The 18072-nt window shown below is 42.2% G+C and overlaps 1 protein-coding gene across 3 annotated transcripts in view; it reads left to right on the forward strand.

Annotated features, from left to right (window-relative positions):
- lrrk1 (leucine rich repeat kinase 1) overlaps positions 1-18072 on the forward strand; it is a 101760-nt gene that overhangs the window by 78285 nt on the left and 5403 nt on the right. For all 3 annotated transcript variants that reach the window (XM_062963002.1, XM_062963003.1, XM_062963004.1), the window contains 8 exons: positions 251-417; positions 1816-2013; positions 5719-5996; positions 7438-7632; positions 10593-10744; positions 13417-13534; positions 14163-14279; positions 16395-17233. In XM_062963002.1, coding sequence (XP_062819072.1) covers positions 251-417; positions 1816-2013; positions 5719-5996; positions 7438-7632; positions 10593-10744; positions 13417-13534; positions 14163-14279; positions 16395-17233 — 2064 coding nt within the window. The remainder of the gene's footprint in view (positions 1-250; positions 418-1815; positions 2014-5718; positions 5997-7437; positions 7633-10592; positions 10745-13416; positions 13535-14162; positions 14280-16394; positions 17234-18072) is intronic.

Raw genomic sequence — 18072 nt, forward strand, 5'->3', positions numbered from 1 at the left:
AGGTTGGGGGCCTGTAGTTTTGTTTTTTTGTAGGTTGCCGTGATGCCATCACTCATTTATATATATAGATCCTGCCCTTTGTACTTATTTTCCCTTGTCTGATTCCTCCGTACAGACCTAGACTCCTTCTGCTTTGACTACAGTCTCCTTTTTGATTGATCGTTGATCTTGAAGCCGTTGTTTCCATTTGATGGGTGGCTTGGAAAGCATTTGTCTCAATCTCCCCTCGTCCTGTCCTCATTCCTTGCAGGTTATTTTTGGAAAACAGCAGACTGGAATACACTGAAAATGAAAGCAATGTTCTCGGCCAGGGAGGAAGCGGAACCGTTATATACCAGGCACAGTACCAAGGCAAACTGGTGGCGGTGAAGCGGTTTCAGATTAAAAAATGCCAGAGTTCTGCCTGCTCCGCTACAGGTATGGCATTGCTGAGCCTTTTCCTTCCCTTCCCTTTTCCCTGTTTACAAGCACATAACTGGCCAGTTTTAAACATCCAAAGCTCCTCTTTCAATAATGCGCTTGCACCTCGGCTGGAAATAACACACGTCTTGGGAAAGAAGAGTGAAAAAGGGCTGGAGTGTTTGAACAGATTTTTCTAGGCTCCTGAATGTTAGAGATGGAATGTTTTTAAAAATCCTAGTGTAAGACAATTATCTTAAAAGGGTTGTGGCTCAGGAGGGAAATCAGGCAGAGAAACTCAGTCTCGTGAGAGATACAAAAAGCAAAGTTTATTTTCAAATAGCTATGAGAAGGTGAACAGCCGTACATATTTATTTATTATTTATTTATTTATTTACAGTATTTATATTCGGCCCTTCTCACCCCGAAGGGGACTCAGGGCGGATTACAATGAACACATATATGACAAACATTCAATGCCAACAGACAAACAACATATATAGACAGACACAGAGGCATTTAACTTTTTTTTTCCAGCTTCACGATTCCGGCCACAGGAATCACTGTAGCTTCACTGTCCACTGTACTTCCTCATTCCTTTCCTCATGTTTTGCTGGCAGTTTTATGATGTTGTAAATTAGTTAAATTAGCCTCCCGCATAAAGCGTACCTAAATTTCCCTAATTGACAGATGCAACTGTCTTTCAGGGCTGCATAGGTCAGCAGCAAGCCGGGCTATTTAATGGTCGGGGGCTTAACCCGACCCGGGCTTCGAACTCATGACCTCTCGGTCAGTAGTGATTTATTGCAGCTGGTTACTAGCCAGCTGCGCCACAGCCCGACTACAAAAACATTTACTACTAAAAGACAGACTGCGTTGGATAATCCAGAACATTGGACAAGCGAATGTTGGATAAGTGAGATTCTACTGTAATATATACCACCATACTTCGCCACAGCAACGTGCGGCCGGGCACAGCTAGTATTGTCTATATAAAGGCTATATGATATATGCAGAGGCAAAGGTATTTTAGGCAAAAGTTTACTATTTTCTGGCTTATGGTCCCTACACTAGAAATGCATGGAATGGGAAATGAGAATTGGGCACAGGAATTGGAATGGGTTTCCCAGTTGGCAACTAACTGCTGCTTCCCGTTGAAGAAGGAGCCTCATTCAAGCAGCAGTCATAACTCCGTGCAGAGACTCAGGTTGAGTTCATAGAATCCTAGAGTTGGAAGAGACTTCTCAAGGCCATCTATTCCAAGGAAAAGCACAAACAAAGCTCCTCCAACAGATGGCCATCCAGCCTCTGTTTATAAGAAATATGGTCCTTGATTAAATAGATTATTGATGCTCAGGGGTTCCTCCATGCATACATGAGTATAACTCAATGGCGTTGTGCTTTTCTTCCCTGCAGACACGATGCTGAGGCACCTGCGAGCCATGGATGCCATGAAGACCTTCTCCGAGTTCCGCCAGGAAGCCTGCATGCTCCACTCCCTTCAGCATCCGTGCATCGTCTCCTTGGTCGGGATCAGCATCCACCCGCTCTGCTTGGCCTTAGAGCTGGCCCCGTTGGGCAGCCTCACCACGGTGCTTGCCGAAAATGCCAAAGGTGATGGGACAGGCCTTCTTCTCTGCTAAGGCCTCCTAAGGCAGGAGTGGGCGGCGGGTCCAGTGGTTGCACTCTCTAACACTGTGATTCTTGTTCCTGGGTTATAAAGGTCATTTCCTAGTTGGTGCTATCATAAAACCACAGGGAAAATTTATTAAACTGCATAAACTTTGTCTTTGCAGGAGGGACATCACCATACTATAGCACATTTTTGATAGTTTTTCAGCAAGGCCTTTGACAGCGTCTCCCATGACCTTCTTGCAAACAGACTAGTCCAATGTGAGCCAGACAATGCTACTATTAGGTGGTCAGATAGAACTACCTGACTAGGCTCACATTACCAAAACTTAGGCAAGCCTTCACAGCCCTTCGTTTCCAAAGTATGCCCACAGCAGTGATTGATGGTAGATATACAGGCATCCCTCTGGCTCTTCGTTTATGTGTGTGTGCGGCCCCGGAAATTGAGGATTTGCCTCACTATTTGTTTTCCTGCCCTCTGTATTCTGAGCCAAGAACTAAAATTCTGGGACCTATTCTTTCTCCCCTCCTAATGAATACGGTGTCAGAAAGGATTTTCTACCTTCTGTCCGACACTAACCCTGCAGTTACTCATAAGGTGGCCCTTTTTGCCCTGGCAGCTCAGAAAATCCGGGCAAAACTGATCTCCGATGTCGCGGTTGACTGTGCTGGGGATGCTTTTAACTAATAGTGGTTTTTATATCCAAGGTGTTCCCTGCTTGGATTTTAATAATACTGTACTTACTTGGTTTTATCTTGTTTTTAATTATGTTGGTGCTAATCCATGAAATATGCAGTATTTGAAGGGCATATCCTGACATAGATATTTGCAGCATTTTAATGTTTTAATGATTTATATAGGGTTTTAATGGCATGTTTTATATTGTATTTGATGGTCTGGCTTTTGTGTATTTGTTTGTTTGTCTTGCATGCAAAAGACCTATGGTCTAAGCATTAAATAAATTTGGATTTGGACATACTATTAGGTGGATCTGTAACTGATTAAGCAACTGAACCCAAAGGGTGCTTCTCCCCAATAGTGCCTCTTCATCCTGGAAAGATATGACTATTTGGAGTGCCATTAAGAGATCCTGTTTAGGATCTTCATTAATGACTTGGATGAAGGTTTACTATTCTATGATTCTATATGTCGGGGGTGATTTGAATGCGATTTCCTGCTTCTTAGCGGGGGGTTGGACTGGATGGCCCATGAGGTCTCTTCCAACTCTACTATTCTATGATTCTATGATTCTATGATTAGAGGGTATGCTGATAAAGTTTGCAGATGACACCAAATTAAGAGGGAGAGCAAATACTCCAGAAGACAGGATCAGAATTCAAAATGACCTCAACAGATTGGAGAGCTGACTAGCCAAAACTAACACAATACATTTCAACAAGGACAAATGTAAGATAGTAAGAGGTAAAGGTTTTCCCCTGATGTTAAGTCCAGTCATGTCTGACTCTAGGGGTTGGTGCTCTTCTCCATTTCTAAGCCGAAGAGCCGGCGTTGTCTGTAGACACCTCCAAGGTCATGTGGCTGGCATGACTGCATGGAGCGCCGTTACCTTCCCGCCGGAGCGGTACCTATTGATCTACTCACATTTGCATGTTTTCGAACTGCTAGGTTGGCAGAAGCTGGAGCTAACAGCGGCCGTTCACGCCGCTCCCGGGGTTTGAACCTGGGACCTTTCGGCAGGAAAAAAATGAAATGCAAAGATACAGCATGGGAGATGCCATGAGAGCCATGTATAAATATGTGAAAGGATGTCCTAAGGAAGAGTGAGCAGGCTTGTTTTCTTATGCCCTGGAGGACTGGGACTCATTGAAGCCATGGGTTCAAAAGGCAGGGAAGGAGAATCCGCCTGAACATGAGGAAGAACTTCCTGACTGTAAGCTGTTCAGCAGTGGAACTCTCTGCCTCGGAGTCTGGTGGAAGCTCCTTTGAAGGCTTTTAAATAGGCTGGATAGCCACCTGTTGGGAGGGATTTGATTGTGCTTTCCCTGCATGAAGGCAGAAGGGTTGGATTAGATGGCCCATGTAGTCTCTTCTAACTCTATGATTCTGTAATTCTTTGGATATCTCATAGAGCAGTGATGGCCAACCTATGACACGTGTGTCAGCACTGACACGCCTAGCCATTTTTGCTGACACACTGCTGCATGCAGATTGATTGGATGACTATGTCTTTTGTGGCCAAATTCGGTGTGATTTGGTCCAGTGGTTTTGTTTTTTACTCCATGGGAATTATGCACATTACATTATCATTATATCATTCTGTTATTATTCTATTATTATTGTAGTATATTATCATATTATTACTATTATATTATTATATTATTCATTATTCATGACTACATTGAAACTAGAATAGAGAGAAATCAGCGTGGAAACTGCAAGAGGTACCATAGATTGTTGTACATGGAAATAATGATAGTAAATATTTTTTGATTTATTAAATACAGTTATATATTACAACTAGCTGTGCCCGGCCACGCATTGCTGTGGCGAAGTATGGTGGTATGGGAAATAAAGTATTGAGGAATTGGTGGTAGTTAAGGTAAAAGGTAAACGTTTTCCCCTGACTCTGGGGTTTGGTGCTCATCTCCATTTCTAAGCCGAAGAGTTGGCGTTGTCCTTAGACTCCTCCAAGGTCATGTGGCATGACTGCATGGAGCGCCATTACCTTTCCGCCGGAGCAGTACCTATTCATCTACTCTCATTTGCATGTTTTTGAACTTTAGGTTTAGCAGAAGCTGGGGCTAACAGTGGGGGCTCTCTCCGCTCCCCCAATTCAAACCTGCAACCTTTTAGTAATGATAGTAATAACAATAACTTTGGTAATACACACTGCTTCACTTCCTTCTCAGTGTGGAAGAGGCCTAAGTGAGGCCTAACTCTGCCTGGGCTGAGTGGGTTGCTAGGAGACCAAGTGGGCGGAGCAATTGGATAAAAACAATTATTCCTCTCCTCTAATTAGGACTTTAATTTTCTTTTATTTTTGTTGTGTGAACGTAGAGGCATGGATGAGGGGTTGTGCTGCCAAGTTTAGTGTTTCTGGGATGTGTAGTTTTGTTGTTTTGTCCTAGGCCGAAATTTCATTACCCTTTTATATATATATAGATGTGGAAGAGGCCTAAGTGAGGCCTAACTCTGCCTGGGCTAAGTGGGTTGCTAGGAGACCAAGTGGGCAGAGCTTAGCCTTCTAACTGGTAGCAATTGGATAAAAACAATTCTTCCTCTCCCTCTAATTAGGACTTTATTTTTCTTTTATTTTTGTTGTATGAACAACATTTTATATATATAGATTATACATTTTTGTTATTTAAACGATACATATTGCAAAATTATTGTTTTTTTCTCGAAGTGACACACCACCCAAGTCATGCTAGGTTGTTTTTTTTTTTGGTGAATTTTGACACACCAAGCACAAAAGGTTGCCCATCATTGTCATAGAGACTCAACCAATTTGACCAACTTTGTAGCAGCCACAAAAACAAAGTTTCTGTAGTTGAACAGTTCCTTTCAATGAAACAGGAAATAACACTTTCAATCCAGGAACAGAAAACGTTTCAAATTTTGTGACATAGTGTTGTTTCCATTGTACCTTGCTTCTCTCCAAAACAATGGCAGCCGAGGAAGTGTGTCCTGAACTTGGTATCATTTTCTGCTCTCTCTCCTTCCAGGAGCATCTTTTGTGCCGCTAGGGCGCATGTTGACCCTGAAAGCGGCATACCAGATTGCAGCTGGCCTGGCCTACCTCCATAAGAAGAGCATCATTTTCTGTGACTTGAAGTCCGACAACATCCTGGTGTGGTCTCTGGCGGTGGAGGAGAGCATCAATATCAAACTGTCGGACTATGGGATTTCCCGGCAGTCCTTCCACGAAGGGGCGCTCGGCGTGGAGGGGACGCCCGGCTACCAAGCCCCGGAAATACGGCCCCGGATTGTCTATGATGAAAAGGTACATTGACGAGGCAGAGAATCACAACTAAAACACAAGCCAAGGCTGTGATTCAGCACATCCTCATTACGCTAAATTAGCTCTAAAACTCCCACTAACTATTCCGAATGAGAGGCTGAGAGAGCGACCACTTTGCCTTCGGATGGCTCAGCAGATACAAACTTGGTTTCATGCATGTAGTTCAGTGATGTCCAACCTATGACATGCGTGTCAGCACTGAAACGCCTAGCCATTTTTGCTGACACGCTGCCGCCTGCAGATTGATTGGATGACTATGTCTTTTGTGGCCAAATTTGGTGTGATTTGGTCCAGTGGTTTTGTTGTTTACTCCGTGGGAGTTATGCACATTATCATTCTATTATTATTCTATTATTATTGTAGTATATTATCATATTATTACTATTATATTATTCACTATTCATGACTACATTGAAACTGGAATAGAGAGAAATCAGTGTGGAAACTGCAAGAGGTACCATAGATTGTTGTACATGGAAATAAAGGTAGTAAATAGTATTTGATTTATTAAATACAGTTATATATTACAATTATACATTTTTGTTATTTAAACTATACATATATTACAATTATACATTTTTTTTTCTCTCAAAGTGACACACCACCCAAGTCATGCTAGGTTTTTTGGTGAATTTTGACACACCAAGCACAAAAGCTTGCCCATCATTGACCTAGTTATATTGTATAAAGTTACCTTCCGGTTATATGTATAAGGTGCTCATATGTGAATTCAGGATATGTCAATATACATGTATATGCAAATATAGATATTCTAAAATCAGGGGAAAGAAGGAAATACAAGCTCTGAAACACTTCTGGTCCCAAGTGTTTTGGAGAAGGGATGTTCACACTGTACTGATTTATTGAAGTTACAATGAGAAAGTAAACTAAATTCAGACTGCTGGCTGGCCATCTGTTGGGTATGCTTTGATTGTTCTTTTACTGCATGGCAGGGGGTTGGGTTGGTTGGCTTTCAGAAGTCCCTTCCAACTCGATAATTCTATGAATCTATGTTCTGTCATGATGGCTTTCCTGCATGGCCAAAGGGGGTTGGACTAGATGGCCTATGTCGTCTTGTCCAGCTCTGTTATTCTATGATTATGGAGGCTCCTTCTTTGGAGGCTTTTAAGCAGAGGCCGGATGGCCATCTGTCGGGGGTGCTTTGAATGCGATTTCCTGCTTCTTGGCAGGGGGTTGGACTGGATGGCCCATGAGGTCTCTTCCAACTCTACTATTCTATGATTCTATGATTCTGTGAACTTTGGTTGGATTTTTGCCGTCATTGGTAGTTCAACCCTTGGAAGTAAAAAGGGAAAATGGCGTTCAGCCTAACAGGGAATGTGTTAAGAAACCAGAAGCCTGGGATACGCATTAAATGGTCTCTCTCTGTTCTTTCTCTCTCCTCCGTTGGGCTTGCCCCCAGGTTGACATGTTTTCCTATGGCATGGTGCTCTATGAGCTGTTGTCTGGGCAGCGACCTGTCCTTGGGCAGCATCAGCTCCAGATCGCAAAGAAGCTCTCCAAGGGGATCCGGCCTGTCCTGGGCCGTTCGGAAGAGGTCCAGTTCCACCGAATGCAGGCCTTGATGGTGGAGTGCTGGGACACCAAGCCCGAAAAGGTACGCTAGCAGAAGACAGGTGAAGCAGGCCCTTAAGGCAAAATCTATTTTGGGGGAAGGTATTTAGAGAAATAGAAGCTATAAGTCCCCAAACTTTTTAAACAGGGGGCCAGTTCACAATCCTTCGGACCATTGGAGGGCCGGACTATGGTTGGCCACCGAGCAATAATAATAATTATTAATAATAACAACAACAACAATAAGAGGGTTGGCAGAGACCCCTTGGGCCATTTAGTCCAATCCCCTTCTGCCTCTGTGCACCAAAAGCACAAGCAAAGCACCCCTGACAGATGGCCACCCAGCCTCAATGTTAATAATAATAATAATAATAATAATAATAATAATAATAATAATAATAATAATAATGTTAATATCTATCTTGTTTGCTGTGTCATAATAAAATAATAATAATAATAATAATAATAATAATAATAATAATAATAATAATAATAAAGGGTTTTGGAACACAATACTCCTGACCTCACAATCGTGTTAAAAAACAAAGTATAGATTTTCGATGTTGCAATCCCAGGTGACAGCAGGATTGAGAAGAAACAACTGGAAAAGCTGACACGATATGAGGATTTAAAGATCGAATTACAAAGACTCTGGCACAAGCCAGTCAAGGTGGTCCCAGTGGTGATCAGCACACTGGGTGCAGTGCCTAAAGGCCTTGGCCTGCACTTAAACACAATCGGCGCAGACAAAATCCCCACCTGCCAGCTGCAGAAGGCCACCTTACTGGGATCTGTGCACATTATTCGCCGATACATCACACAGTCCTAGACACTTGGGAAGTGTCCGACGTGGGATCCAATTCAACAGCCAGCAGAGTGTCTGCTGTGGACTCATCTTGTTGTGATAATAATAATAATAATAATAATAATAATAATAATAATAATAATAATAATAATGGGTTATAAGAGAAAAAGAGACCTCTTGGGTCATTTAGCCCAACCCCCTTCTGCCCTTGTGCCATGGGGGCTGGATAAATGGCTTCGATGGGCCGCATCCAGCCCCCGGGCCTTAGTTTGGGGACCCCTGCTATAATGGATAAGAAGATAGGAAAAAGTGCAGGTATTGCATTGTTGTTATCATATAATGTCAAGAATTTGTAAAAAAAAAATAGAGAAGGATGCAATAAATAATATGTTAACTGCAGCAAGGTTGTTGATAGCAAGGAACTGGAAAGGTAAAATAAACATACAAATGGAAGAATGGTATAAAGAACTATGGAAATTAGCAATAAACGATAAGTTGGCATGCAGGTTAAGAGTTAGGAAAGGAGTATGGAAGGAAAATGACTTTGATGAGTAGAGTAAAATAACAAATGCAATAATAATAATAATTAATAATATTAATAAAAATAGAGTAAAATAAATGTAATAGTAGCAACAATAATAATACCAATAACAGAGAAAAATAATAAATGTACCATATATTCTCGAGTATAAGCTGACCCAAATATAAGCCAACCAGGACCCTCACCCGAGTATAAGCTGAGGGGGGCTTTTTCAGTCTTAAAAAGAGGACTGAAAAACTAGGCTTATACTCGGGTATATACAGTAAATTGAAATAGCTCGGGGGCGGGGGGGCATAGAGGTGAAATAAAAGTGAATAAAACAACATACATGTTAATTTGACCTACCGTATATTCTTGAAGATGAGCCGAGATTTTCAGCCCTTTTTTTTTTTTAGCTTAAAAAGCTTCCCTCGGCTTATAATGGGATCAAGGTCAAGCCAGGCAGTGGAGCCTGGAGGTTGTTGCTTGCAATGTATTTTTATTAAGTTATTGTTAATAATGTTTATTGATACCATATTGTTTTTGTTTACCCTACTTTTCCACTTACAGAGCTAGTTTACTGTTTTTCTTTGAAATACGGTCAATATTCAAAAACATTTAACCTACTGATGCCTCAGTTAATGTATTTATTTATTTATTTACAGTATTTATATTCCGCCCTTCTCACCCTTCTCAGGGCGGATCACATTATAACACACATAGGGCAAACATTCAATGCCCATATACACATAGAACTGAGACAGAGACAAACGCAGAGGCAATTTAACCTTCTGAGGGGATGTTCGATTCTGGCCACGGGGGGAGCAGCTGCTTCATCATCCACTGTGACGGCACTTCCTCATTCCAATGTCGTAAATTAGTTAAATTTGCCTCCCCACTTTATAAGTGGTACCTTATTTCCTACTTGATAGATGCAACTATCTTTCGGGTTGCTAGGTCAGCAACGAGCAGGGGCTATTTGCACCTGAAATGTATATTTAGATGTATAATTATGCTGGTTTTTAATTTATATTTTAATTTTTAATTGTAATTAAATGACTTTTAATCTGATGTAAACTGTGTTTCTGATGTATATTGTAAGCCGCCCTGAGTCCCCTGATGGGTGAGAAGGGCGGGGTAGAAATGATGTAATAAATAATAAATAAATAAATATTTTTCATTTTTTAATTGACGGGCGCTCACCCCACCACGGGCTGGCCTTGAACTCATGACCTCATGGTCAGAGTGATTTATTGCAGCAGGCTGCTCACCAGCCTGCGCCACAGCCTAGCCCCGGCCTATTTTTATTTTGAAATTGACCAGTAGCTGCTGCATTTCCCACCCTCGGCTTATACTCGAGTCAATAAGTTTTCCCAGTTTTTGTGAAAAAATTCGGTGCCTTGGCTTTTTTCTGGATCAGCTTATATTTGAGTATATGCGGTCTGTACTATTGTTTTTTGTATTGTTTTAACTGGTACTTGCTGTAAGCCTCGCTCAGTCCCATCTGGGAGTGGGGGTGGGATGTAAATAAAACCGATGATGATAATGATTATTATTATTACCTTTATGTATATCCCGCCTTTCTCCCCATGTGGGGACTCAAGGTGGCGAACATTTCTCCACATCTACCCGGAATACATGCGCGTGCATCAAGGCTGCTCTTCTCTCTTTGCTCCAGCGCCCACTGGCCACTGCTGTGGTAGGAAGGATGAAAGACCCTGCCTTTGCGACCTTCCTGTACCTGCTGCCATGTGGGGAACAGTCGTCCTTCTTCTCTTCCCAAGGAGAAGAGAACACCGTTGTGTTCTGGGATGGGAAGGAAGACACCAGGCAAGTGTTTTGAGTCCTTTCTGTCTTCTTCCATGCAGCACAAAAGAGCCTGTTGCTCATGTCCTTTAACTTATACTAGCTGTGCCCGGCCACGCGTTGCTTTGGCGAAGTATGGTGGTATGGGAAATAAAGTATTGAGGAATTGGTAGTAGTTAAGGTAAAGGTTTTACCTTACATTAAGTCCATTATAAATGGATTACATAGCTCTGTGGAAGGACCTTGAGTCTACACTGCCATATAATCCAGTTCAAATCAGATAATCTGTATTTTATAGGCAGTGTGGAAGAGGCCTAAAGTGAGGCCTAACTCTGCCTGTCCCCTGGGCTGAGTGGGTTTCTAGGAGACCAAGTGGGCGGCGCTTAGCCTTCTAACTGGCAGCAATTGGATAAAAACAATTCTTCCCCTCCCTCTAATTGGGACTTTATTTTTCTTTTCTTTTTGTTGTATGAACATAGAGGCATGGATGAGGGGTTGTGCTGCCAAGTTTAGTGTTTCTGGGATGTGTAGTTTTGTTGTTTTGTCCTAGGCCAAAATTTCATTACCCTTTTATATATATAGATACATGCAGTCCCTGAGTTAACAACATGTGACTTACAAACAACTCCAATTAATAACAGGGCTGAATTGGATGACCATTGGAGGTTCCTTCCAAATCTATGATACTATATCTACCATATATATATATATATGCGCACACACACACACACACACACACACATAACATAACAGAGAAAAAAATAAATGTAATAATGCCAATAATAATAGAGAAAAATAATAAATGTACCATATATTTTCAAGTATAAGCTGACCCAAATATAAGCCAACCAGGACCCTCACCCGATTATATAAGCCGAGGGGGGCTTTTTCAGTCTTAAAATAGGGCTGAAAAACTAGGCTTATACTCGAGTATATACAGTATATTCCAATCACAGAAATGCATGTGATACATGTCACGGAAAGACAGCACATGCTGATGATGGACATTTGTTTCTTTTTGCGATGTTAATTTCAAGTATCTGGGTGGCAGTCTTGTGCTGTGTGTTTGCAGCAGGAGAGTAACAACAACAAAGAGGCACATCTGCTTCAAATCTTTAAATGTACTCAAACTGGTAAAGAGGTCCAGCATTAATGATCCATTTATGAATGCTCTGTGGCTTTCACTGCAAACACAAGTGGTTATTGTATTGTGAATAATGGCAAAACAAAGTCTCAGTCCCTCCGTGGAAAACCGCGCATGTGTCATTGTTTAAAAACTTTCCTTGCTGTGTTCAGATAGAATGATGAGCGTGGCTTCTCCTTAGGCTCTGCTGCTGTGGGCAAAGGAGGCAAAGCACGCCCTGTTTGGCGTATTTTTAAGCTTCATTGAACCGGGAGAAAAATCAGATATAAGGAAAAATAATAACAACAGTTGTTGTTATTGCTATGATTTTTAGGCAGTCTTGCCAGAGAATATAGTGAAAAAGATCTCTCTCATTGATTGCATTTATATCTCACCTTTTCGCTCCCATGTAACCTAAGCCACACCTGCACTGCCATATAATGTAGATTGATCTGCATGATATGCTCAGTGTAGATTCCTATAATCCAGTTTGAACTGCATTATATGGTCCATGTAGACTCACATAATGCAGATCGAACTGCATTATATGGTCAGTGTAGACTCACATAATGCAGATCGAACTGCATTATATGGTCAGTGTAGACTCATAATATGGTCAATGTAGACTCCTATAACACAGATCGAACTCCATTATATGGTCAGTGTAGACTCCTATAATGAAGATTGAACTGCATTATATGGTCAGTGTAGACTCACATAATTCAGATTGAACTGCATTATATCGTCAGTGTAGACTCATAATATGGTCAATGTAGACTCCTGTAATACAGATTGAACTGCATTATATGGTCAGCGTAGACTCACATAATGCAGATTGAACTGCATTATATGGTCAGTGTAGACTCACATAATGTAGATTGAACTGCATTATATGGTCAGTGTAGACTCACATAATGTAGATCGAACTCCATTATATGGTCAGTGTAGACTCCTATAATGAAGATTGAACTGCATTATATGGTCAGTGGAGACTCACATAATTCAGATTGAACTGCTTTATATGGTCAGTGTAGACTCACATAATGCAGATCGAACTGCATTATATGGTCAGTGTAGACTCATAATATGGTCAATGTAGACTCCTATAATACAGATTGAACTGCATTATATGGTCAGTGTAGACTCACATAATGCAGATTGAACTGCATTATATGGTCAGTGTAGACTCACATAATTCAGATTGAACTGCTTTATATGGTCAGTGTAGACTCATATAATGCAGCTTGAACTGCATTATATGGTCAGCGTAGACTCCTATAATGAAGATTGAAATGCATTATATGGCCAGTGTAGACTCCTATACTGCAGAATTGAACTGCATTATATGGTCAGTGCAGACTCACATAATTCAGATTGAACTTCTGTATATGGTCAGCGTAGACTCCTATAATGCAGATTGAATGGCATTATAATGTAGATGGGGCCCTAGAGTATTCTGAGACCCACGGAGGAGTATTCAGAGCGATACATATCCGACTTTTCCTTCCTTGCTTCTTGCTGAGGCCACTTGTGAGTCAAGGCTGTTAAAATGAGTTCTGTTTCCTGATTCCAGAAACTATACTGTTGTGAATACAGAGAAAGGACTGATAGAAGTTGCAAAGATGAGCTGCCCGGGAATGAAGCTGTGCTGCCAGCTGAAAGTCCAGAGCTCCCTATGGACAGCCACAGAGGTATTTCTATTGTGTGACTGTTCTGGTTGACACAACGGCAGTCCTGGCATCAAATTTACAAAGTTTGTTTGATTTCGGAGGTACAGCAGAACCAATGCTTCCATCTGATAGCCAAACTTCCATTTCTTTTTGCTTGTGACTCATGTCATCTCCAAATATATATACATTTATTATTTCTATGTATAACGCGGCATTGAATTTTGCATAATCTGTAAGCCGCTCTGAGTCCCCTGTGGGGTGAGAAGAGCGGGGTATAAATATAGTAAATAAATAAAATAAATATATGATGTTATTCTCTGAAGAGACTATGGAAACCAGATCTTAGCTGTTTCACCAGTGAAACAATGAGATTTCCCATTCATTCCTGGGTTGAATCCATGGAGATTCATCCTTTTGAGTGCTTGGTCACAATGAGTCAAATGCTGTGACATATCAGAAGGATTACTTCCTCCAAGATAAATCGAGAAATACCTTTCTGAAAAAATAAATAGACAAAAGACTAAGCTTTTGTCTTAATATCCTGATTTCTGATACATGTGCATGCACTGTTTTCTTGCACATTCCTTCTGTTTGTGGCCACATGGATATACCTATTGACGTTAGGTTTCTTTCTTTTGCTCTTCTATAGGATCAGAAGATTTACGTGTTTGGTTTACACGGCATGTGTCCTCTGAAGGATCCTCAAAAAGGTGTCGACACTCCAGCAGTTGTCACCTGTTTCCTTGCAGTACCCATTGCAAAAAAGGTAAGTTGGGCCATTAATACAGTATAGTAAAGGTAAAGGTTTCCCCTGACGTTAAGTCCAGTCATGTCCAACTCTGGGGTTGATGCTCATCTCCTTTTCTAAGCCGAAGAGCCGGCGTTGTCCATAGACACGTCCAAGGTCATGTAGCTGGCATGACTGCATGGAGCGCTGTTACTATTCGCTGGAGCGGTACCTATTGATCTACTCACATTTGCATGTTTTCAAACTGCTAGGTTGGCAGAAGCTGGAGCTAACAGCGGGCGCTCACTCAGCTCCCTGGATTCGAACCTGTGACCTTTCAGTCTGCAAGTTCAGCAGCTCAGCGCTTTAACATGCTGTGCCACCGGTGGCTCCTAATAATGTATAGGTGTTCCGAAAAATAATAGTACTCTGGTTTTTATTTATTTTTAAATATATGAGTTGTAAGATAATAACACACATTTCCAAAAGTTTTGTCATTTCTTGCTACCTTCACGCAACACACACTTCAGCTGATATACACTATTTATTTATTTATTTATTTTATTTACAGTATTTATATTCCGCCCTTCTCACCCCAAAGGGGACTCAGGGCGGATCACATTATATATATATATAGGGCAAACATACAATGCCCATATAAACATAGACCTGAGACAGAGACAGACGCAGAGGCAATTTAACCTTCCCTGAGGGGATGTTCGATTCTGCCCACAGGGGGGAGCAGCTGCTTCATCATCCACTCTGATGGCACTTCCTCACTTCCTCATTCCAACGTTTTAAATTAGTTAAACTTGCCTCCCCACTTTTTTTTATAAGTGGTACCTTATTTCCTACTTGATAGATGCAACTATCTTTTGGGTTGCTAGGTCAGCAACGAGTAGGGGCTATTTTTTATTTTTAATTGACGGGTGCTCGAACTCATGACCTCATGGTCAGAGTGATTTATTGCAGCTGCTCAACAGCCTGTGCCACAGCCTGGCCCCTAACATGTCAGGACACAGAGTTTGGAAAACTCTGCTGCAGGATGTTTCTGGGTATCTAAAGGTATCTAAAGGTAAAGTTTTCCCCTGACATTAAGTCCAGTCATGTCTGACTCTGGGGGTTGGTGCTCATCTCAGTTTCTAAGCCGAAGAGCCGGCGTTGTCCGTAGACACCTCCAAGGTCATGTGGCCGGCATGACTGCATGGAGTGCCGTTACCTTCCCGCCGGAGCGGTACCTATTGATCTACTCACATTAGCATTTGCATGTTTTCGAACTGCTAGGTTGGCATAAGCTGGAGCTAACAGCGGCCGCTCACACTGCTCCTGGGGTTTGAATTTGGTTCCTTTCAGTCTGGGTATCTATCAAGATAGAATCATAGAATCGTAGAGTTGGAAGAGACCTCATGGGCCATCCAATCCAACCCCCTGCAAGTCATGAGTCATGAGTAATGAATAATAATATAATAGTAATAATATGATAATATACTACAATAATAATAGAATAATAATAGAATGATATAATGATAATCTCTCTCTATATATATAAACTAGCTGTGCCCGGCCACGCGTTGCTGTGGCGAAGTCTGGTGGTATGGGAAATAAAGTATTGAGGAATTGGTGGAAGTGAAGGTAAAGGGTAAAGGTTTTCTCCTGACATTAACTCCAGTTGTGTCCGACTGCACACTGAAGCGGATTATATGGCAGTGTGGAGTCAAGATAATCCAGTTCAAAGGAGATAATATAATATTATAAATGGGTTATATAGTTGTGTGGAAGGGCCTTGAGTCTACACTGCCATATAATCCAGTTCAAATCAGGTAATCTGTATCTTATAGGCAGTGTGGAAGTGAGACCTATCTCTGCCTGTCCCCCGGGCTGAGTGGGTTGCTAGGAGACCAAGTGGGCGGAGCTTAGCCTTCTAACTGGCAGCAATTGGATAAAAACAATTATTCCTCTCCCTCTAATTAGGACTTTGTTTTTCTTTTTGTTGTATGTACGTAGAGGCATGGATGAGGGGTTGTGCTGCCAAGTTTAGTATTTCTGGGATGTGTAGTTTTGTTGTTTTGTCCTAGGCCGAAATTTCATTACCCTTTTATATATAGAGATGTATGCAAAAGAGAGAGTTATTTGCCCACTCTTTTCCACTTTTAGAACTCTTATCTGGTGTTGGCTGGCTTGTCAGATGGTCTCATAGCTATTTTCCACGAGTCGCAAGGCGTCCCGGAGGAGAGCTGTCGCTACCTGTGCTCCCACACGGCTAACCGCTCCAGGTTCCGGATCAGTGATGATGACCCCCGCCAGAATCCCTACCCTGTGAGGGTGATGGAGACAGCGAACAACGGGACAGAAGTCTGGTACAGCAATGGGCCCGGCCTGCTGGTCATTGACTGTGCGGCCATGGAGATCACCAGGCGGCTGGAGCCCTACTGCCCTCCCTCCGTGGTTGTTTCCATAGCGTGCAGCTCGGAGTGCAGTGGGGAGGAGGTGGCCTGGTGCCTGGACGAGGCAACCAATTTCCTGGTGATGTACCACACTGCCAGCTACCAGCTCTGTGCCCGCTATTTCTGTGGGGACCAAAGCCCTTTGCGAGACATGTTCACCCTTCAGCCGCTGCCTGACTCTATTCCCTCCGCGTTGGCTCCGGAGAGCAGCTCTCTAGCAGGCATGGACATTCTGCAAAGCCAAGAGCTGGGGATCCAAATACTCAACCATCAGGACTCCCTGACGGACTACTGCTCAGTGTCCTCTCACTCGTCCTTGCCGTCACCCGCCAACCAGACGGCGAGATCCTTCTCAAGCCTGCCAAGCTCCCCCACAAGCTCTTCCGGTGTGCCTTTCTCAACAGATGGTGAGGAACCGGACAAGACCCAGGAGCAAAATCTTCTTCCCCTGGGGAGGCCTGGAGAGGATTTGGCACCGACCGGTGATGGCATTAGTTCCCTGCAAGCCGTGAGAATCCTCCCTGTGAAAGACCTCATATGGATCCCCAGGTAAGTGGCTTTGGCCACATGAAAGCTGCTTCAAAAAGTCATCCTCTTTATACTTCTGTCACTATGTAAACAACTTTGAAGGGCTGACTTCCTAAATTCAGAATCATACTCAGAGGGCCCTGCCACACTGCCTTTTTATCCAAGGATCCCAGATTTTCTGTTTGTTTGTTTATTTATTTATTTATTTACAGTACAGTAGAGTCTCACTTATCCAACACTCGCTTATCCAACATTCTGGATTATCCAATGCATTTTTGTAGTCAATGTTTTCAATACATCATGATATTTTGGTGCTAAATTAGTAAATACAGTAATTACTACATAGCATTACTGTGTATTGAACTACTTTTTCTGTCAAATTTGTTGTATAACATGATGTTTTGGTGCTTAATTTGTAAAATCATAACCTAATTTGATGTTTAATAGTGTTTTCCTTAAACCCTCCTTATTATCCAACATATTTGCTTATCCAACATTCTGCCGGCCCGTTTATGTTGGATAAGTGAGACTCTACTGTATTTATATTCCGCCCTTATCAACCCGAAGGGGACTCAGGGCGGATCACATTACACATATAAGGCAAACATTCAATGCCTTGACATAGGACAAAGACAAACGCAGGCTCCGAGCTGGCCTCGAACTCATGACCTCTTAGTCAGAGTGATTGGTCTCAGCTGGCTGCAGCTGGCTGCTCACCAGCTTGCGCCACAGCCCGGGCCTGGTTATCTGGCAGTAGGAACTCCTATTTCAGTTTAAAGCAGATAATCTGGGATCAGATCCTGGGATAAAGGGCAGTGTGGAAGGGCCCTTATTTTCCTGTGCATAAAGTACGTTCTTGG

This window comes from Anolis carolinensis, unplaced genomic scaffold (assembly GCF_035594765.1).
Source record: "Anolis carolinensis isolate JA03-04 unplaced genomic scaffold, rAnoCar3.1.pri scaffold_11, whole genome shotgun sequence".
NCBI classification, from domain to species: domain Eukaryota; kingdom Metazoa; phylum Chordata; class Lepidosauria; order Squamata; family Dactyloidae; genus Anolis; species Anolis carolinensis.